The sequence below is a fragment of the Leptinotarsa decemlineata genome, unplaced genomic scaffold (genome assembly GCF_025532065.1).
Source record: "Leptinotarsa decemlineata unplaced genomic scaffold, Ldec_3_MD MMD2_tig00078422_RagTag_RagTag, whole genome shotgun sequence".
Taxonomy (NCBI): Eukaryota; Metazoa; Arthropoda; class Insecta; order Coleoptera; family Chrysomelidae; genus Leptinotarsa; species Leptinotarsa decemlineata.
In genome coordinates this window covers 18,040,588-18,063,976 of record NW_027412747.1, presented here as the reverse complement: position 1 = coordinate 18,063,976, position 23,389 = coordinate 18,040,588, and the positions used below count along the sequence as shown (strand labels likewise).

Here is a 23,389-nt window from a genome sequence, read left to right as displayed (position 1 = left end):
TTGGTGAGAACATGCGGGTATATTGGACTAAGAGTATTTTTTATTCTCTAAAGAGTTCAGTGAGAAATAACCACAGCTCTTCTCCTCTCTTGCAGAATCTCTCCTCACTCTCCGCAACCTTAAGACTTCCTCGAGCGTGAATGTAGGTTACTTTCGGCCTGGTGCCGTTACCATCATTCTTTTACTGTTAGTCTACAAGCTAGAATCACCGGCGAGTCAATTAAAAAAGTTCCATACTCTGAACACGGCGTTAACTCGACAAGAATGCGTTGACAATTTAAGGTTTTTACCGAAAAGATTCCATCAAGATGATCGAGAGATGCGATTCGTACTGTGGGTTGTTTTGTGTAGTGTGCAGGTCAGAGGGTTTTTGCGGATTGGAGACTACTTTCCTGACAAATACTGGAGAAGGGTGCCGGATGTAGATTACGATGAAGTCGACAGCTACTATAGAGAAGGGGTACGAGCTACAGGTATGTGATTCCTTTGTTTTTGTTTGTTTCGGGCCGAAAATACCTGGCTTCAACGCCTCATCAGCCCCTTTTTGTAGAAGTTTGAAGGACGAAACATTCATTTCTCGCATTATTTTACGACTTTGAGTCACCGTGAAAACAAAACTTTTTTAACTGCCAAAATAATTCACGAAATAGACGCGAAATATTACTTTTTGAAGGATTTATTTTCAACAGAGTCAATTATTAATTGATTATTCGTAATGAAACAATTCCATTTATTGGAATAATAATTGTTGTTGAAGTTTGAACAATTAATTTCAACATAAATTCCCGAGAATGTTCCATGTTGCTGCTAATCAGAAACGTTAGATATTTATTGAAAAGTTGATTTCACAATTTTATCAGATATTTTAATTGGTTTGGAAGAAAATTGACAATTTAATATTTTGTTAGAAATCCCAATTTTGTTGTTCAAACTATCTTCTATATGCTTCTGTTACTCAGGCAGATTTCCAGCCACCATGACGTATTATGGATGTAATGTTGCCCCCTGCATTGACCAGAAGAGCTTCTCCTGAAACAGTGACCTGTGTAGCTCTTATACATGTTTTCTCCAAGCTATACTGTAATCAAGCTGGGAATTTCTCCTATTTTATTTATCTACACATGTTGGTTAATACATTTTCCTCTCGAATATTTCAAAAATAATCTGTTACTTTTTGTATGAGGCGGCTGTAGTGCTCTATACTTGCTGCATATCTCAGAATTTGAAACAGTAAATGTTCTTGGGCTTCGTATCAGGTATTTCAACAATCGATATAGATCCAGCTTATACATCGGCATCAAAAGTTACACAAATAAAAAATATTGAAATTACTACTTATCTAACAAAATTTTGATTATATATGTACCTCATAAAGTAAATTTGTTTCATTATTAGCATTTTGAATAAATGTATCGATATCATCCCTTGATAAAAATTTACATTTCTTTTTTCAGTATCCGACGCTTTTGTTCTTAATGAGCGGTACCAATTTTGAAAACTTACTTGTATCAATTTTCCTTTGCCTCAAAAACCAACAAAGGAGTAGGAGCTGCCATAGTTACAACATCTGAATCGTTATCATATAAATTTCCCTCAACTACCAGCATATTCAGTGCATAACTCTATGCCATTTACCGTGCGCTGGTCTATGTCATTGCGACAGGTGGAGAGAAGTATATCATTTTAACGGATTCATTTAGCTCCATATACGAACTTAAGCGCTTATATTCTAAAAATCCAATTGAACAAAAAATAAAAAGAGAACTACATCTGATCCAGCAACATGGAAAAAATATTAGCTTCATTTGGATCCCATCACATATTGGAATTCAGGGCAATGAAAAAGTTTACAAATATGCTCGTGGCGCAATTACCTCTACCGAATCCGAAGTAGTGTCGAAAGTAGTATCTACAGACATTAAAACAATGGCGAAAACAGCGATAATCCAGAAATGGCAAAATTAGTGGCAAGTGTCCGGGGCAAAACTACGTACAATCAAAAATGATGTGAAACCGTGGCCTGACGAAACAAACAACCGAAAACAGCAAGGGCTCATCAATCGGCTACGCTTAGGTCATACCAATCCCGCGCACAGTTATCTGTTAAATCACACCGAAGAGCCAATGTGTGACATATGTGAAACAAAACTGAGTATCAAGCACATTTTCACCGATTGTCCAAAATACTGGGTGCAGCGAAACAACTTTAACTTTCCCCTAGATATCTACAACACTATTGGAAGAATCTGTAATATTCCAAATATTATCAAATTTCTTAAATGTATCGATATTATAACAAAATTATAAACATGTACTACTCGCTAATAAACACTAGGTTGATGCGAATTTGTTAAAATAAAAAAAAATCCTTAACATTCCATGTACTTTTGAACATGGAATAGACAGTTCATAACGTGGGAGGTTTTATAATTTTTGATTTTTTCTAAACATAGCATGTAAGCACATTTTCAGAAACCTTTTTTACATGTTTCTTGTCGCAACGTTCATGAAATTGATCATCTGCATTCTATTGCATTTGCTTTCTCAGCATAGATCTTCTTGAAAATAACTTGAAATTGAAGCAACTACTCCCCTGGCTAATACCACGATGGGCGTTGGATTATATCCGACAGGTGTCAGTGCAGGATTCTTCACTGAAATTATTCCTGTAAATGCTGTTTGCACTTGTCAGTGCAAAGTAGTGTTTATCATCAACATAAAGTCGATGATTTCAACAGGTTTGTCATCGCCCCATCTGCTTGTGAACGAGGTAACCAACCTCATATCCGAAATTTGCCCAATTCCTCCTATAAGGAAGGAAAACTTTTCACATATAGTCAGTAAGAATATATTTACCTTTTGTGTGGATATTTGAGACTGTCCTGAATGAATTGTTCTTCAAGATGATTTAATTTATAGCCAGTCTTCCAGTATGCCCACTGACCATATGAGAAATCGGTAGCCAGGCGGTTCGACGTGGGTGCTTTGTTCACTCACTCGAATTGACTGCCGTGTTGGTCGGTGGTTCAAGCCCTAGTCTGAACGATCGATTTTCACTTGCTATCGTATAACCCGTGTTGGGAATCACACGTTAAATGGTAAGACCTCGTTAATCCTTAGCTCGCACAAGTTTCGACTTCTGAGGGGTGTCGTTTATAGGGGTGCGACAGCTGGTTAACGGAAAAACAGATTTTAAACAGATTTTTGTTTTTTGGAACACTATCATGTGCCATTAAAAAACACTCATTTTACGGACTTAATACAAAAATAACTATTTGATAATTCAATCCTGTCCATGAACATTTTGTTTGAATTGAAATGGAGACATATTTTTATATTTAGGAAAAATTTGGTTTTGGAAAAATTCTATTTGGTTTCTACATCTCCATCTATATACAAACCATGTGGAAACTTCCGGAGAAAGAAAAAAAAAAAACTTCAAAAAAACATCCCTGGATTAAGCACAGGCATTTTTTTAGATACAAAGTAGATGCGCTGTTTTCCAGATTCTACCTTAAAAAATCTTATGTGCATGGTCTATACGTGTTTATGATGAATCTATTTTAAAGTCGAATACTTTATTTTTCCGGAAGTTCTCAGTTACTTTTTGAATATAGATGATGGAGTAGTAAGTCAAATAACTGTCTCCCAAAAACGAATCTCCCCTATAATTTTTTTTTCATTAAAATATTACTGTTCAAGGCAATTTTTGATAAATGTCAGTTGATTATATCGTTCATTTGGAGAATTCGTCAAGAGATGATAGTATAAATTCTTGTAAATATATTTTTTGCACAGTACAGTCACTGATTTTAACACGCTCATACAGGGTGTTTCAAATTCTATCCTCACTATTGGGAACTCGAAAACTATGAGGGATACGAAGATGGTTGAATTAAAACAAAGTTGCGCATTTACGTGTCTAACAATATGCAGTTGAGAAAGTTCTGAAATTCCGAGTTTATCCGGAGATATCCGGAAAAAGATAAACAGAAGTTTCGGAAAATGGTTTTTATTTTTTTCTGGCTTTATTTTTCGAAGGATTCGAAAATAAATTGCATTTTCACATTGCCGCTTTTTCCCTGCTACATAATGGTGTTTTCAGATTTGCTATCCAACGTTTTGTCTTCTGGCCACCATCATCAACTTTATTTTTTCTTATGGGAGCTACATTAGATTCTTTCTGTTTTAAACAGAGACAAATTTTACCTTTTCAGTGATGTATCGGAAGTTATCATTCTTTTTCTAAAAATTTGAGACATTGAAAAAAAATGTATTCTTATCATAATAGGCTTCGACTTTGATATTTCTAAATTTGACTTTCAATTCTTTGCACTCAATAACATTTTGTTATTGTACAAGTCATGGAATTCTGGTGAAAAATAGTTTTCACGAATAAAGAAAAACGACAATCAAAATTTGATAAATGTGTTTGAGGTAAATTAGACATTGTGTCTTTTTCAATGAAAATAGAACTCTGAACAAATAAAATTAATCAACTAAAATGTAAAGACAAAAGTAAATCACAGCAAATGCTCAAAATACTGGCCTTGTTCATAATAACACAACTGTGCCCTTCTTCGAATATTATTCTATGTACGATTAATTTCCCTCCTTCTCAATCTTCCCAACTCTCTAACAATGCTGTGTAAAAAGTCCTCAATATTTTAATACTCTCTCTGACCATAAACTCTATTTTTCAGTGTACCCCATAAAAATGTATTTGTTACGGGCAACGTGATTAACTGGGCATTATTAATAAGGACCGGCCATTATTAATAATGCCCAAAAGCGATGGGCAAAGTCATTAATTTATCAATTTGACCGGCCATTATCAATAATGCCCGATGGCCCGTGGTCCATGTAATAAGTCATATGTTTGGCTGCAAATCCAAAGTAGGTTTAAAATCAGTCTTGCTATCATTTGACGGGTTAACGGAGATAGTAAGTAAAGATGACCTTGAGGCAATATTAAAAGATGGTGATTTCGGTGAAGGTCAAAACGTATTTGTGGACAGCGATACTATAGGTGAAAACTCAGCCGCTGTTACTGGTACTATTTCTGTTACGATTGAACTTGAACCCCCTTCCAAACTGGAACAACAATCTGACGATATTCAACCAGAAAGTCAACAACCTACTGAGGACATAATAAATGAAAACCCGTGAGCAGCCGATCAACAGCATTCTATCAATATGAACAATGAAAAGGAAAATTCTGATAATGAAAAGGCTGCATCTTTACTCAACGCAAAATCAAACGAAATTCGGAAGGCTCGCAACGCAGCTAAAGAATCACTTGATAAGCAAGCCAAAAAAATGTTGGCGAGTTCAAATGCAAAATTTCCTATTGCAGAAATAGGCCAAAGCGTTCAAGTAAGGATACCAGATTTAGATCGAGCCAAGACGGATAGTCGTAATTTAATTCCTATTATTTTATCTGTCGAAAAAGAAAATCTTTACAAACTTGGAACTAAACACGGTATTTAAACCAACTGTACATCAGAAATGAGTTTACTGTGTGTAAATAAAAGTTCATTTCGATCGACGATGTTAAAAAAAGTTGATATTACTCTTCAAGAATGTGTTTGAAGGGACTTTAATTTTGATGGACAAGGCTTCCAGCATTGTAACTGTAGCGGTGACTGCAATTCAAAACATTGTAAATGCAAGAAATCAAGCATTCCAAATGTCACAAAAGCTCATCTCACAAGAATAAATAATTCTAAATTTAATAACTTTCTTGCACAGTTTTGAATTATTAGATGTTTCAATTGATTTTTTTCAGTTTACTAATTTTTAAACTATTTTTCTTCAGTAATATTTTCAACAAAATAAAAGTAGATAACCACTGATGTTATTACATTTTTAACTATTCATTTTTCAACTACTATGTTGAATAGTTTATTTTTTGTTAACTTTTCATAAAAATTTTGTAACGTTTTTTTTATTTAATGAACAAAAAAACTACAGTTCACCTATTTTATTACTCTGCCCAAGATAGGGTGGGCATTATTCATAATGGCCGGAAAAAGTGATTAATCATGCTGTTTTAATCACATTGCCCAATTGAGTCGGGCATTATGAATACAGACCGGCCATTATTAATAATACCCGGACTTATCAAAATGCCCGTAACATATTCATGGAGACCTTGCTGGCCACTTCACCGGCCCATTATTCCCTATCCATTTATCACCAAACTTTTCAGTCAGGTAATTAGATACTCGTCTGGTAGTGTGCGGTGGAGCACCATCTTGTTGAAATCAGACGTTGTCATAGTTAGCCAATGGTAGATCATCCAAGTAGTCTTCGAAAATCGATATTAAAACTGGTGATAGGTTTCTCCATACAGAATTCCGTCAAATAAATGAGGACCCAAAATTCTATCTCTGCCCACACATTAATACTGAATCGCACTTGAGGTAAAATTTTTTGAAACTGTCTGGAGTTGTTTATGCTCCAAATGTGTTCGTATTTCGGTTGAATATTCCACAGTTCGTAAAAGTGCTTTCATCTGTCCAAATTATATTTTCCAGGAAAACAGGAAAATCAGGTCTGCTTTTTAGCCAATTATATTATTCTCATCGGCTTTCGGGATCACCTGGAGCACTTGTATGACAAATATTCATTTCGAAGAGAATGTGACGTGTAGATTTCCCCAGTTTCATGTTTATCTGCAAATTTTCATTGAAAAGACAAAATTCCGGATATACTCGGAATTTCTCGATGGCATATTGTTAGTCAGGTAAATGCGCAACTTTGCTCCAATTCAACCATTTTCGTATCTCTCATAGTTTCCAAGTTTCCAATGGTGATGATCGAATTTGAAAGACTCTGTATAAGCTTCACGATTTTGATTAACTTCAAACGGACAGGTGTATTTTAAACTTTCTATACTTATCAAGAATCGGTGTCAATACAATCATTTCATAGGTTTATCGCATTATCCTGATCAGGATCGCCAGGATTGGATAATTTCCCAATACAGTATGTATCTGTGTGAGAGCAAGTGAGACAACTACACTGTCTGTGTATGCTTTTATATTTTAATTAAAACAAATGGGCTTGAAATGGCTAGCCAAACTAAAAATTGTAAAATGAATAAAAGTTTAAAAAACACGCTTTGATAGCAACACAAACTGAAAAATGAAAAATAATTCGAAACTAATTTAAGATCGATAATAAATCCTATGACTTGATGTAAGTAATGACTTCCAATTCATTGAAATATGGAGCTGCAAAAACGCATGACATTAAAACGGACAAAAGTTTTGAAACAATCTAACACATTTTATCGATTGAAAATGACTATTTGTGACACTCAGCATGGAATTCTTGTACACAGGTCGAGTTTTTGTGACGATGTTTGGATATCCATCGAGATGTGAGAAAAAAGGAGTCTCCCACTCCTGCACTCTCTCTCTTGCTTGTTGGCTAGTGGGCGGTTCCGGTCAATCTGGATGCGGTGCCAGTCCCTGGATAGTAGCTTGCTGTGTTACCTCTAGAAAATCTCAAAGTTCCTCTGATAATGGTATTATGAAATATCAGGATGATAATGATGTTCGAGAAAGTTTAGAGTGAGTAAAATCAGGTTGTTGTTGAAATTATTCACATCGAATTTACTTTAAATTTACTTGATTTTATTAAGTATCAAATTTAATTTTTGAAAATTACTTGATAATAGATATATGATAAAATTGGCCGATACTTGACAAAAATCCATAACTAACGTATTCAAAAAACAAATTATTGTGAGAATTTCACTAAACACATTTACAAAAACGCAACACGTGTTTCGCCATACAATGGCTTCTTCGGGCTTGTCTTTACTAACTATATTCGACATTTTCAATGCTTAATATACCTAATTTAACAATTTGAAGTACCTATATTTTAAGTACCTGAGGTTTAGCTGAGTTGTAATGAATTAAATTACTTGAGCTGTCCCAGTTTCCACATTTGAAAAAATATTTAGTTACGGGGAATTATTCAATTCTAATTGGTCATTCAGTATATTACCCGAGTTCTTGAATCTATTGATTTCTAAACATTCTAGAAGATTGAGTTTCAAACTTTTCTATTCTGAATATAATATGTCGTATTCATGATTAAACTCATGTCCTTCTGCTAAAAGGTGGTTTGCAAATGTGGAATTGGTCTTTTTATTTGCGAAAGTGCTGCTATGCTCTATAATTCTTTGTGAAAACGTTATCCCTGTCTGTTCAATATACAGTTTGGGCAAAAGCCACAAGTCAGGTTATATACTCTTGATCTATCTGACACCAAAGTTTTGCTTCTATTGTTTTTAATGAATTCTCGTAGGCTATTATTCGTTATGTAAGTTACGTTTACGCATTCTTTCTTTAAAAAACGTGCAATATTATTGGTGATTTCACCCAAATATAACAATGTCCTATAACTGACGGTATCGTATCTTGAATTTGGGTAGACCTGGTCCATGGCTTGCTTTTGTAGTTTTTGGAAAGAATGGAGTCTATAATGTCTACCTTATAACCGTTGTTAACCACGATTTGTTTGATCAAACTCAGTAAAGACACGCCCGAAAAAGCCATTGTATGGCGAAACACGTGTTGCGTTTTTGTGAAACTGTTTCGTGAAAAATCTCACAATAAAGTGTTTTTTCATAAAGTAGGTACGTTATGTGATAATAGTTTTTCAGGAAAACAATCTTTCAAGAAAGGAAGAAATATTGTAAAATACTAATGGAGAATTTTTGAGAATAAATATAGATCATATATCGACATTTCATCAATATTTACAAAAAACATAGGCAAAAAGTTGTGGAGAACTTCGAAAGGAAGAAAGAAAGCAGTTGAGTTTAAAATAGTTTTCTGTACATATCGAAGAAAGCCAAATTGAATTTTTATGAACACCAGAACTGCATTACTCTACTCGACCCGCTTTTTACCAATCAAGTTGGCGTCTTCCCACATACAGATCTGCTGAGCGGGGGGATTTTCAAGACTATTTCCGAAATTTCCCTTGGCTAGATGTTTGTTTCTGCTCTAAAGAACCATCTATTTGTGCTTCTGTAGTCACGATAGTTATTCTATTATCCATGGTTGCATATATTCATTTTTCAACGAACTTCAACGAAACGAACTTTTAACGGCAAACCTTGCTTCAATAAAAATTTCGGCAGTGGCGCAAAAATTCCAGTGACGAAATCCGAACTTGGTTTGTTAATACCCGCGACAGCTGCAAATAACTTCACAATCAGAGAATAAGGGATAAATTTCTGGTCGATAGCTGAAGCTGTTAATCAAGACTTTGCAAAATCCACAATTCCAACACTAACACAAGCGGATGGTTCAACTGCAAATACAATAGCTGAACAATTTGAGTCCCACTCCACCCACTATTTCCACACTAGAATCCACAATACCGGAAATTACCCTTCTCAGGGTTGTCAGGCAAATTTTGAATCAACTCAATATCAACAAGGCATCTGGTCCTCACGAGGTGCCCGTCTTCGTATTTAAAAATTGCGCAAATTAACTTGCTCCAGTGTTTTGCAGACTTTTCAACCTGTCTTACAAGAAAAAGGTTTTTCCTTCATTTTGGAAGCTTGCTCGCTTTCAGCTGATTTCCAAAAAGAGCAAGAAACATCTTTCAAATAACTATAGACGAGTCGCTTTGCTATCAGTGATATCAAAAATCATGGAGAAAGTCGTGAACCACCATTGTCTCCAACCCTCTTTCTATTGTTTAACAACGACATATTGGAAAAACCAAAAACCCAATATATTGCTTTGCTGACGACAGCACACTTGTTTCGTCATTTCTTTGGATTCCAGGGCATCTGTGGCAGATGCACATTTTCACCGGCGGCAGGAAGTTGCATATGAAATAATATAAGGTCAGACAATTCCACTGTTCCGAACTAGAAAACTGTACACACCTCAGCATCTTTTGATGCTTCATAAAGCTCAGATTAGACCTTCTTTGGAGTATTGTTCTCATGTATGAAGCTTCGCCCCCAAACATACCCTGAAGCTGCTGGATTTCATCCAATCCCATTTCATCCCATTGAAGTGGGCGCCACCCAACTTCGTTGAATCACAAGTAGCAACTATTTATAAAGCTGGGAAATTAAATGGGGATACATGATGGGTACGTATTTTTGTTGAGTTTGGTTGTTGACTAATAGCATAAATAGTAGGTAAACAACTGAAATGAATACATGTATTTTATATGAAACAAAAGGCTTCTGTGATATGGAAATCGAAGATATTTTTGAAGAAGACTGAGAACTCAATTTTGCAAGATTATATCACATCATAATTGAAAAATGCTTACCCATAGTACTATGCATCAGCTCACAACATTATAGCATCATAATATTGATTTTCATAGAGATTTATAGGTAGTACATCCCCTGTAGTTTTTTTATAAAAAGTTGAAATAGGCTCAGAATAACATAATAAGTTGAAATAAATTATAAGTTCTGGCCTTATTGTTCCTCTTCACATAACAGTAAAATGGAGATAGTACACTATCTAGCTAGATACCACCAACGACGTTTCCCCCACAATTGAAGAAAAGGAAAAGATCAGAAAGATCTGTACTTTTAGCCTCTAGTCGAGTTGGACGTAAAAGCATATGCAACAGCAAAGTGATTGATTCACTCTTTTCAACATAAACTACTTATTTGTCTGATGTCATCCTACAACCCTAAAATTGAATTTTAGTTAAAGCAAACCAAACACAAAGAGGTATCCAGAGTACTTTCCAATTTCTGCGGCTTCTCAAAGATTTACCTCTAAAGAGGGTAGGCAATGGTGTATCTATCAAAAACCGGAAGCCTCATGGTTTGATTAAGCAAAAAACTGGCTAGTTCACAAAATAGCCAGAATATTATTCCACTCAATTCAGGAAGGGCAATTATCAACTTCAACAGGAAGAAGAATTCAAATCCAAAAACTGTGTCCCTTCATAAGGATTTTTCAGTAGCGCTTATGTTTCGTCTTGAAAAAAATTGCAGTTTCGGTTGGAAAGAGAATGTTATATCCGTTTCTAATGGCCAGGAAAACAATATGAAGGGTTCTTCATTTGATGTTTCAGCATTAAAAATATCTGCTTCTATGAACTATATAGATTCTAGATTTCTTACCGGATTAACAACTGAATGATTTTGTTGAAGGCCGGTATTTATTATTTGTATAAAATTATTTCAGATTGAGGGAAGGTTCAGTGCCAATATTGCAGAAAAGAATTGATGATTTTGAAGAAGGTGAAGATGACACTTGTGGCCTCTCGTCAGATCGAGTTTTTTCTAAAAGAATAATCGGAGGAAAGCAAGCCTCGTTCGGACAATTTCCTTGGCAGGTTTATATCAAGATTTCATCGTATCAATGTGGAGGAGTTTTGGGTAATATACTTTTTTACCTTCGTGCCTCTTTCATTATTTCATTCGCATCATATATGAATGAACATGAAAAAAAAACTTTCAGGTATCCATTCTAATATTCTACAAAATAAAAAAATTGAATATATGAATAATAAATATAATGAGGAACATTTTCAAGTTATGAAAAGCAAATGATGAAAAAAATGATGAAAAGATAAAAATAACTTAGTGAAGATAAAAGTGAGATAAAACAGTTTTTGATAAGACATGTGCTTTTCAGACTGAAAAAAGATCAATAATAAAAAATTGGAAACCTTCCAAGTGAAGATATTCATGAATTCAATGTTATAGTTATCACATATAGCTAGACGCTGGGGGAGTATATTATGATCGACAGTATAACTCAAAAAAGGAATTATACTATTTATAATATATTGTTTAGGAATCCTGTGTATATGTACTATGTATGCATGTGTATATGTGTATATATAGTTTTTCTTTTTTTTTGCCTAAGATGAAAAACAGAGGTTGCATCTTTTGATGCAACCAACTGATCTTCAGCCTTTTCCGTTTCACTGAATGTTCACAATTATTCATTCTATCATTCTGGGAAAAAAGACCTACTATTATTAATATTTGTTTCCACCGAAGTGTGCGCTGGTCAGGCCCTATTCCCCGAAGCCCCGATACATTCGAGGGGGCGCGCCAGCATTATCAACCAATGACCACTCCCAAACCGTGGAGTAAGTGATCATTGAGTCCGAGAATCATGTGCCCTGAGCAAGCGCAGTGAGCCAAGAATGACAGCTTTCTGCATCTGTGCGGCTAAGATTTCTGCCTTTGTGCGGCAAGCCGGTATGATTTTAAGATTCGAAAGTAGAGAGGACATCATTCCACCAAAGGACTCCAATAATCAAAACGACCACATCGACAGAGTGATCTGGATAGAGTCTGCGGAGTTCGAAGAGAAAATCTCGATATTTTATCCGTTTTTTCTCCTCTTTTCTGACGATATTCGTCTCGCCAGGAGCTGAAAACTTCACGACAAATATCGGTTTGCTCTGGTGGTCGAGAAGGACTACATCAGGCTTATTAGATTGTATGAGCCTGAGGATGGGAAACGAATAGTTCCAATAAATTCGGCACTTCTCGTTCCCCACAACGGATTCAATATCCCCCAGAGCGTAGGGCAACAAAGGTGTCTCGTAAATACCGTAAGAGTGTCGTAGATGGTAATATAGCCGCGTTATGTCGATGAATATAGGCCACGAACGCATATGTTGGACATGCTGATAGCAAGTGCATTAGGATATCGGGCGCCTCGCTGCAGGTCCTGCACCTTGTGTCAGGAACCTCTATACCCATGAGGCGACTGCGGCCAAGGCATATATGAGCCAAGGTCTCCAATGTTATTGAAGAAGATCCCATGCATTGGCGTATCCTCGTGTCTCCGCAGAAGTAAGGTGATCTCTGCGGCTTTTATCTGAATTTTTTGCTGATCGGGTCCCAACTCAGTGACAGAGTTGTAGTTACCTCGTTCAGATATCTGATTCAACTCCACAACGATTATTTGGAATACAAACTGAGCAGAGAAAAGTGCTTTTTTGTATAATTTAGTGTTCGTATAAAAATATTTGTTTCCAAAGAATTTTTCTTTCGTGTAATTCAATGTTTATATGAAAGTTGCCGTGTCAGGATAGCTTTTTCTTTCAGTTTGTGTCTGAAAGTTACTACTTCGCATGATCAACACATGTATGTATAGAGTTACTATGAAATTGATTACTCCTTTCCTTTCTTTGGAAAATTCCCATATTTTTTGTATCAAGATGGAGTAGTAGAAAGCCAAAAACTTTCTTTCCCAAAAAGTATTTTACAAAAATAATATTTTTTCTAAATCACAATATGGTTTTCTGGAAAACAGATCAATTCAAAACGTAGTTTTTGAGATTGTTAACCAAAACAACAACTGTGTTCGAAATTGATAAAAATGCATAACTGTCTTTCTGAATTTGACCAAGGCATTTGATACTGTCCATCATAATATACTTCTTCAACGTCTAGCTGATATCAATGTGAGGGATGTTGCTTTGGAAATATTTGGGAACTATTTGACAAATACAAAACAAATTGTTAAGGTAAATTACTCTATCAGCCACACACTACTAGTTACCAGAGACGTACCCAAAGGAACTGTGTTGGGATCCACCTTATTTCTCCTATATATGATCATCTTCAATATTCTTAATTCCGATGGTGAAATAACTTCATTTGCTGATGACACAGGTATAACTTTTGTTGGATAAACTTGGAAAGAAGTATACAATCAGGCTGAAATAGGCATTAAAATAATTTTCAACTGGTTGAGTTGTATGGGTGAAGCTACCAATTGGTAGAGGTGTATAATTAAGACTCTGCGATCTCTCATAATCCAAAATTCTTCATTTCATTTCAACTACCACTGCTACCACACATATAAACTCCCTGAGCAAAGCCGGGCACCTCAACTGATCACTTCATGTCTTAATAACCTTTGATCAACTTACCTCGAACAATAAATTTTCAACGAATTTCAGTTTAGGAATGATTCAATAAGTTAAAAAACCATTCTGTTATAGGTGTTATTTTTCTTTCCTTGAAATGAATGTTTGATGATGTTAAACAACGTGCTTGTTGCAGCTCCATTTCGTGATAAATTGGAGCCTAGATATTTGAATGTTTGCACAAGCTGAAATTATTCGTTGCTAATTTTTTCATATCCTCATAATTATTTGTCACTTTTGTCTTCATCAATTGAGATGCTCTGTTTTATACAAAAAGACGTTTCGAATTCTTCTATGAAATAGGTTTTGTTATTACAATAAAATTAGTTCTGAAATATTAATCAGTTTCTAGGAAATTTGTGGCCACTGCTGCTCATTGTATCATTACAGCAAAGTTGAAGGATATACTGGTTTACCTGGGAGAACTTGATACTCAAGATTCTGGTGATGTTGAGGAACTAGCTCCGGCAGAACTGCATAGGGTAAGACCAAGAAAAGTCATGTTGAATATTTGTAGAAATTCATATACACATAATGTATAATCTAAGCATATTTCACAAGTCTTTGTAAAGAGCTCATTTCGAAATAGAGTACTTCATCACTTTATCATAATTCCTCATGAAAATTTTTCCGTATTCTGGTCACCACTACAGTGAATGTAGTGCTGGCCTGTCGTTGATTTCAACTAGCTACGTATTTGTTAGATTTTCAGATGTTTTTCCAATTATTGATTTCTTCATAATACTGAACGAATACCATTTCATCACAATAACAATAATCTTTAGATTTCCCAGTTCAACATGTAAAAATCTGTAGTACCGAGTTCTGCTGAATTCCATCGAAAGAAGAGTCATCCGCCAATCAGGCGGATGGCTTCGCCTCTAAGAATACCCTTCTCAGGGTATTCTTAGAGGTGGAGCTCCATAAACGAGAACAATACTCCAAAGAAGGTCTGATCTGAGCTTTATAAAGAATCAAAAGTTGCTGAGGTATGTACAGTTTTCTGGTTCGGAATATTGCTTAAAGCTTTTGAGACGCGGCTTTTGCAATTGAAGCGACATGATTGTGCCAAGACATATTGTGTCCATTTTAACTTACAACAAATTTATCGAATCAGAAAGTGAATTTGCTGTCCACACCAAGCACACCAAGATCCTCAAAGTTACCCACACGAGTGTGAGTATATTCAATTGGAAAAATTAGCCTGGTGTAGGCTGTAATTTACCATTTTGGAATATTAGGATTCAATTCGATCACCAATCGCTCAGAATATCAATATCAGTTTTTACTTATCCTTAAGATCATTATATCATCCAGTAATATTCACTACACAAAAAGTTACAAATAATGCATCACAAGTACCGTATGTGAAAGCTGTTCTGTGTGAGACATTTGTGCTGTCATTGTTCAATTATGGTGATTTCATTTATATCCCATGCTCAACAAGCCATTACCAAAACAAAATTCAAAAGATACAAAATTCATGGTTGGGGCTAATTTTTGGAATTCGTAGACGTCAAAGGATATCGCATAAATCATGAAACATCGGATGGTTCAATATGGCAAATAGAAGACACCTACATCCACAATCTGAATGTCAGGTTCAAAGGTACTTTGACTCCTCCAGCCTTCAGAACAGAAACCTTCAAACGATAATTCTCATTTTAAATCACCAGAATCTATAGTGAAATCCCCCAGAAGATAAAACACGAAAGCATTTCTCAATTCAAGAGTCACCTAAAGTTATATTCACTTCTGAGTCAACTGTGATCAAGTAGTAAGTCCCCAGTAGTTCTTTATTCTAAGCAACCTCAGTAAACTCTATTTAATTCTTGTTTTTTCTCCTTAACTTTTATTCTGAAGATAAAACACACACTATATCTATATGTGAAACCATTACATATATCTCATGAAGGTTGAGTGGAAAAACAGTTTTTTTTGAGACCTGTTTTTACAAAAAGTGAACTCCGCCTTTTATTTTCATTTATACTGAATTATATTCAGAATAAAATATTATAAAAGTGTCTAATGAGTGGAAATGATAAAGACGTTGATTATTATCATTATTATTATTCACAGTTCACTTTATGCAACTTTTTCCAATCCCACCACATCCTCTTTTGTTTACCTCGTTCTCAAGCTCATTTCAGAGGATCCGCAAGAGTCCCCAACGTCATGAATAAACTCGTTATCGCTTTGCAGGTCCGCAAGAGAATTGTTCATCCGAAATTTCGATATAGAGCCACCCAGCCCGACAGATTCGATTTGGCATTATTGGAAATGGTGACGAAGGCAGGCCGTGTTTTCCATATTTCTCCGATATGTCTTCCGGATGCTCATCTCAAACTGAGTGGGCGAAACGCAGTGGTGGCCGGATGGGGAAAGATTCAGCCCTCTAACGAGCTTATGGGGACGAACGTTTTGAGGAGTGCCACCGTTCCTATTCTGGGTAGTCGTTTTTGAATATTTTCATTCACATTGGCATTAATACTAACCTGATTCAATTCAAATACACTGAGATGCATGAAAAATAGACATCTTTAAATGTTAACAAATTTTGATTTTGAATAACTTTTTTGTTTTTAGCCTTATTTTGATAATTTTTTTGACTAATGGAAGGAAATTTATTTCAGATCTGCTTGCATCAAATGTAATTCCTCATAAGGCTCGATCTATACATATTTTCCGGGCCTGTCTTTACCGAGTAGAGACACACCCGAAGAAGCCATTGTATGGCAACACGTGTTGCGTTTTTGTAAAATCGTTTGGTGAAAATCTCACAAAAAAGTGTTTTTCAAATACGTTATATCTAGCTTTCTTAGATGGTTAATATTTTGAAAAGTAAAGCTTTTCCTTATTCATAAAGTTCATAAAGTAAAAGCACTTCAGACAAAGAGAGGTATACTTCCTCTAACAAGCGTCAAAAGAATAAAATGTACATACAGTTATCAGATTCCATAATCTATATAGGATGTTTTCTGAGAATTCAGTTGAACTTTCTTATTAGTCATAGGGCTATGCTTGAAGACTGGCATTAAACAAATCTAAAGAAATTAACTTTGAACGTTCAAGCCAGTCTCGGATATACCTACACAGTAGGTTGAATGGACTGACGCCTATCAGAAAATAACTACTCCTCTGGCTAATAACACGAAGGGTGTTAGATTATATTCGATAGGCATCAGTGCAGGAATCTTCAGAGAAAATTTCCTGCATATGCAATTGGCCGTACAACTGAAAGAGTCGACCTTAAATTTTGGAACAGGCACACTTGCAGACCGGTTTCGGGCTCATTAACCACTCGTCAGTGCAAGATAGTGGCCATCATCGATCTAAAGTCAATGATATTCTATAATTGAAAATCAAAATTCTTTCAGAGTATTTCATTCCTCTTCGTAAGTTGGAACGAACAATAAAATGTCACTCCATTTAGATGGAGTGACATTTTATTATTCGCTCCAACTCAGGAAGAGGAATGAAACACTCTGAAAGAATTCCGATTTTCCATTATGCAATATCATTGACTTCAGGTCGATGATGGCCACTATCTTGCACTGACGAGTGGCTAATGAGCCCGAAACCGGTCTGCAAGTGTGCCCGTTCCAAAATTGAAGGTCGACTCATTCAGCTGTATGGCCAATTGCATATGCAGGAAATTTTCTGTGAAGATTCCTGCACTGACGCCTGTTGGATATAATCCAACGCCCTTCGTGGTATTAGCCAGGGGAGTAGTTGTTTTCTGATAGGCGTCAGTCCATTCAACCTACTGTGTAGGTATATCCGAGACAAGCTTGAACGTTTATTTCGTTAGATTTAATTCAGTTAGGGTTCATATTTCCGGGTTTATATTTCCATAGTCTATCTCTCACTCTAGCGTTGGGTTTGTCAATATATGCGATTCAAGTTTCCACGCAAATTAACTAAAATTAAGACCCAATATTTCAATTTAAATCTTAGTTGCCATGGAAATGATATTACAGTTTGACACTTGTGAAAGATTTAAGTGTACTATTGTCAACAATATTCACCTTACAGTTCTTCGAATTATTTTGTGTCACTGCTACAAGATTGAGTGTAAGAGAGAAAATTGAAATTGTACGCCTTTCGGGAGATGACGTTAGAAGCGCTAGAGAGGTTTGTAGAGTATTTAATGAGAAACATCCAGATCGTCCTCGTATTAGCTGCGGTACGGTAAATAAAATAAATAAAATATTCAACGAAACTGGTGCAGTATCAAACATGATGTTAAAAAGTAATCCTGTACAAAGACAAAACAGGAATGACAGGAATGATCAAATCATTTTAGATTATTTCGGAAATAATCGTAATCCCAGAATAAGGAATGCCACTTTAGATTTGAATATTCCACGAAAAACTATTCGGAGATGTCTCAAGGCGAAGAATATTAAACCTTTCAAGCCAAAATTTTTACACACACTTCAAGAAGGTGGCGAAGCAAGACTACTGGAATATTGTTTATGGGCCCAAGGGGAATATTTAAACATTAGAAATTTCCTAAAAAATATTTTATATACCGACGAAGCCACTTTCACTACAAATGGAGTAGTTTCATCACAGAATTGTTGCTATTGGGCAGCGGATAATCCTAACTGGGTAATAAACTGTAAAAGCCAGTATTCCCAAAAATTTAATTGTCCAGTTAGATGGGCGTTCAGTTCATTATGCCAGAGCTGTGAGGCAATGGCTTAACGAACATTTTACAAATGGATAGGCCGTGGTAGTCCGTTTATAGAGTGGCCACCCAGATCTCCAGATCTCACAGTTTTGGACTTTTTTCTCTGGGGACTTCTCACACAAAAGGTTTACAAAAACCGCTCAAGAGATAGAAATGAACTTTGTGCAAGAATTCGACAGGTATGTGCAGATATTAGCTCTCAAGAACTATGGAACGTAATCAGAAACATTCGTAAGCGCTACGACACATGTATCGAAATACGTGGTGGATTAGTAGAGGCTACTAGAATATGAGTTAGAATTAATTGTTGCACTGAATAGAAACATTTCAATAATTAGTTATTAGTTACGTTTATTAAAATTTTTTGCTTCTTTGTTAGTTGAATTGTGTGAATGTAATTCCGTTATTTTCATTAAAAATATTTACGCTATTTGTTTTTTTTATCTGGCGGCACTTTATTGTTGAAATCATAAAAAAAAATTATATATTGTGACTGTTAGCTGTGTGAGTTTTCGAATTTTTGAGTTGTCATAACTTTGTCAATAATGAATATTTTTTCATGAAATTTTGGTCACACCTATATAGAGGCACTCTGAATCCAGTGGCGTAGTGATTTTTTCAATAAAAAAAAACGCTAATAAAAAATCCCGATTTTCGACCAAGAAAAAATATGGTGTATGCCCTGAAACTTTAATAAACATTTCAAATTTTGTCCCAAAGCAGACCTTTCAGTACTTGACATTAAAAAAAAATTATTAAAATCGATTTACAACTTCAAATTTTAGGGGGGTGTTTCCTTTTAAAATGGGTCACACTGAATATGTTCAGTAACCGAAATTATGAATTTATTCCATTTGGCTCTCAAACACTGTATAATATAATTCAATTAATTTGTGAAAATATCTTCCAGACATCAGAGAATGTATGGCCTGGCACAAAATCAAACGCATTACTGTTGACCTCCACCATGAAATGCTGTGCGCCGGCCACGAAAATGGCAAACACGACGCTTGCCTGGGAGACTCGGGAGGTCCTCTGATACTCCTGGATCAAGGAAAGTGGACTTTGGTGGGGATTACAAGTGCCGGCTTCGGATGCGGAGAGCCACACCAGCCCGGGATTTACCACAAGGTCCCCGTTACAGCGCAATGGATCAGGAGTATAATAAACAAATGAAAGTTCGAATCGATAAGTTATCGATGATGCATTGGATGTTGAGAGAATAGAAAATTGACGCAAGTTGTTGAAAAACTGAATGTATTTTATGTATAAATCAAAACAGCAACTAGGCAGCTGTGCATCAGGTGCAATTCCCTTGTTTTTGAGGTCAGAAGTTTCAGAAATTTTTTCTAGTTCATTGAATGCAACATTCCTGATGAAGAAACAATTGAAAACTTTTTTGGGTTTCTACTTCTCCAATTTTATACAAATCTTCCAAAAAAAGGAAGGAAGAAATCAATTTCAAATATTAACTTCAACAAAGATGTGCAGATTACTCAAAGAAGTAATTTTTAGACACAAACTGGATGAAAAGCCGTCTCATAACAGCTACTTTCATATAAATATTTAATTACACGAAAGAATAATACTTTTATGAGAACATTGATTTATCAAAAGAATACTTTTCTTTATTCAGTTCGTATTCCAAACATTCGTTATGGAATCGAATCAGATTTCATTCATAGGATTCCTACTCAATATAGCGAATGAAAGAGGTACAATTTTCCTCAAATGAAACACTGTCATCCTCACTGGTGTTTATCAGATGTTTCAATGTGAAACATTTAACTTATCGCCTCTTCAGTACCAAATCTGGATAACACTATAGAAACAATATTCATAAAATAGAAAGCGAAAACCTTTCTTTCTCAAAAATTAGTCTTTGCCAAAAATATACCTCTTCCAATTCAATTCAAAACCTATTTCGATTCGAACGGAAATAAACTCAAGTCAAGAAATTCTAATACAACCCGATATGTTTTCGAACCAGTCAATAGAATATAAAATTATTTTTGAATGATATGAATCTAGTGATCATTGGAGCTGTAGGAGCCATTTTTATAAGTTCAGTATGGCACTGTGGCGTCATCAACATATTGTCAAACATCTTGATGAAGTGAGAAACAATAACGTATTCAAAAAACACTTTATTGTGTTTTTTGTGTTAAAGACACACAGTAAAGACACACTCGAAGAAGCCATTGTATGGTGAAACACGTCTCACAATGAAGTGTTTTTTGAATACGTTAGTTATGGATTTTCATCCAGTATCAGCCAATTCCATCATATATCTTGAGAAACAATAGACGATGCTTGCTCAGTTTTTGAACAAAAGTTTAGGAATTGAAATTTCTCACCAATTCACATACTTTTCATTTTTCCAAATGCACTTACTCTATATATCTGTGAAAGTTTTTAAAACTTAACATCAAAGTGTTTCTCTTGTACTAAAATCAAATCTCACAGATACTATGCGGTTCATTTTTCTCTGCTAGTGAAAAATTGCATTTTTTTGTTTTCGACAATGCCAATTTATAAGATACAGGTGAAAGCTTTGAAACTGACACTTTTGTACTGACATAGAATAATGTACCGCATGCATAGTATTTTTGACATTTGTTTGTAGTAAATGAGATACACTTCAATGTTAAAGATTTGAAACATATAATTTTCTTTCACAAATTTCGATAGAGATGGAATCAAAACTGACATTTGATTTAAAAATTAATTATGAAAACTAAGTGAATATTGAAAAACTTTCAATATTTGAATTTCATTTAAAAACTGAGCAAACAACTTCTTTTGTTTCTGAAAACGTTTGATTTTTTGACAATATTTAGGTTTCTGACAATATTTCCATGAATGACGTTGGAAATGTATGCCTATGAAAATATAGAAGGTACAATATGAAATTTTTGACATAAGTTCATTTCAGGTAAAACCGAAATTTTCTTTTCATTAGTTATATTGGTTCAAAGAAACTATACTATATAAATTTTATCACCCCAGAATCATGTGAATCGCGCCGTCTAGCTACCTACAATTATTTCGTTGTCACCCGGTATACAGGTTTACGTCTTTGGAGTTCAAATAATTTTTTCACTAGTTACTCTGTAATGTTTTCTAGTTTCTGTTAGTACTTTTGCTTCCAAATTATTTTATAGGATATATCTAACTGGAAACACTTCCAGTTGAATCTCACTTCGTGTAGTATATTATTTTTTTTGTGATTCCAAGTTACTGCATAATTTCTTCAAATTTTGAAATATTTCTAGAGGGAAATATGCTGACCAAAATCAAATATAATTCTCGTTCAATGATCATATATGATCAATGATCATCAAAGATCATAAAAGTTGTCTTTTTCAGTTTCAAAATCAGATTTTCCTATTGAAAATGAGTAGATGACATATTCTACAGAACCATACCCGGGGACAAACATAAGTTTGTCCCCAATTAAAGTCAATTGATATAATACAAAATGGGATTCGTTAACTTTTCGATTCTGTTTAGTGAATTTGCATTTTAAGAGTGATACGAGCGATTTTAATAAAACTATCAGGAAAAATATGAATAATACTGTTTAGAAAATGGCAATACTTTAAAGCAACTTCGTTATAATGACTTCATTTTATTTTCGCATAGCCATTGTACATGTATCCGAGAAGAATTGTTATTGAGATAAATTGGATATTATCTTCCTGAAATTTTTTCAGAAGAAGAATTGAATAATGCGAAAAAGAAGGTGTGTCTGACTTGATTTCACTTTTTATCTCGGTCAAGACTGGTTTCGTTTGATATGAAAATGAGAAGATAATATTCGCACCGTCAACAACTCTTTCTTTATTCACTTATCACACCCCCAATTGTTTTTTTATCCAGGGTCAAACAGGAGAATCAACACATACTATAAATGTAATTGAACAAGATTAACAAAGACAAACGTTTCAATCAAACTTTTGCAGGAACAAAAAGTGATATGTCAGTCACTAAGCAATGAACATTCATCAATATCATTTCGCCAAATCAGAAGAAAATGAGTTGCAATTTGATTCAACTGATTCTTATTTTCAGAAGAAGGCAGTTCAGGTATCTCTCCGAACATAAATATAAATTGGGTATTCCCCTAATTTTAATTAAGAATGTATTTTTTTGTCGGGAAAAATAGTAACTAACCTACTTTCAAGATTTAAAAAAAAATAATTTCATTTCCATTTCAACTTTATTGAGTCAATTTTCATATCATTCAATAATTATGTTAATACTGGTCTCAAATGTGTGATTAACTATAACTGTCATTCCTAATTATTTATATATTTTAAAAATTATGTGATTATTATTTATTCAAATGATACTGTATATGTTATATATTATTGTATTTTACTGAAAATATACAAAGTCGTTAGTTTCTACAATCAACTATCATCCCCTTCGAAAGAAAGCCTACATTTTGAAAGAAGTTCCGTGAACTTGAGGAGGAAAACTTTCAACCTGCGATCTCAATATGAATTGTGGATAATGAATCAAAATCTGCAAAGCACCAGTTTTCCAAATTGTTAACCCTTGTCGGTTGTCTTGAACGCAGATAAATATTTTGAGGCGCATTCTGTTTTTCTATCAATTAGCAATCGATTTCTCACGAACGACAACTCTCCAAAGTGGGAACTTTTGTGATCTAGAGATTGACAGGTCTAAGTTCGATATCCAGCATATAATTTTTCACTTAATTTCTTGTAGTTTGGTTTCATGACACAACATACAATATAAATTGTGGAAATT

At 34.8% G+C, this 23,389-nt stretch overlaps 1 protein-coding gene across 1 annotated transcript; it reads left to right on the top strand.

Annotated features, from left to right (window-relative positions):
* Nucleotides 1-205: 205 nt before the first annotated feature.
* LOC111516425 (trypsin-7) lies at nt 206-23,003 on the top strand. Its single transcript, XM_074186196.1, has 6 exons — nt 206-473; nt 7,349-7,580; nt 11,202-11,395; nt 14,260-14,396; nt 16,117-16,363; nt 19,521-23,003. The coding sequence occupies exons 1-6, from the start codon at nt 320-322 to the stop codon at nt 19,784-19,786; spliced, it is 1,230 nt and encodes a 409-aa protein (XP_074042297.1). The 5' UTR covers nt 206-319; the 3' UTR covers nt 19,787-23,003.
* Nucleotides 23,004-23,389: the final 386 nt, after the last annotated feature.

What these genes read in the sequence shown, in the direction of transcription:
- LOC111516425 (XM_074186196.1), top strand. Translation starts at nt 320, where the DNA reads ATGCGATTCGTACTGTGGGTTGTTTTGTGTAGTGTGCAGGTCAGAGGG. An exon ending in AGAAGGGGTACGAGCTACAG is followed by an intron (nt 474 to 7,348) that starts GTATGTGATTCC and finishes TCTTGTACACAG; the next exon opens with GTCGAGTTTTTGTGACGATG. An exon ending in GATGTTCGAGAAAGTTTAGA is followed by an intron (nt 7,581 to 11,201) that starts GTGAGTAAAATC and finishes AAATTATTTCAG; the next exon opens with ATTGAGGGAAGGTTCAGTGC.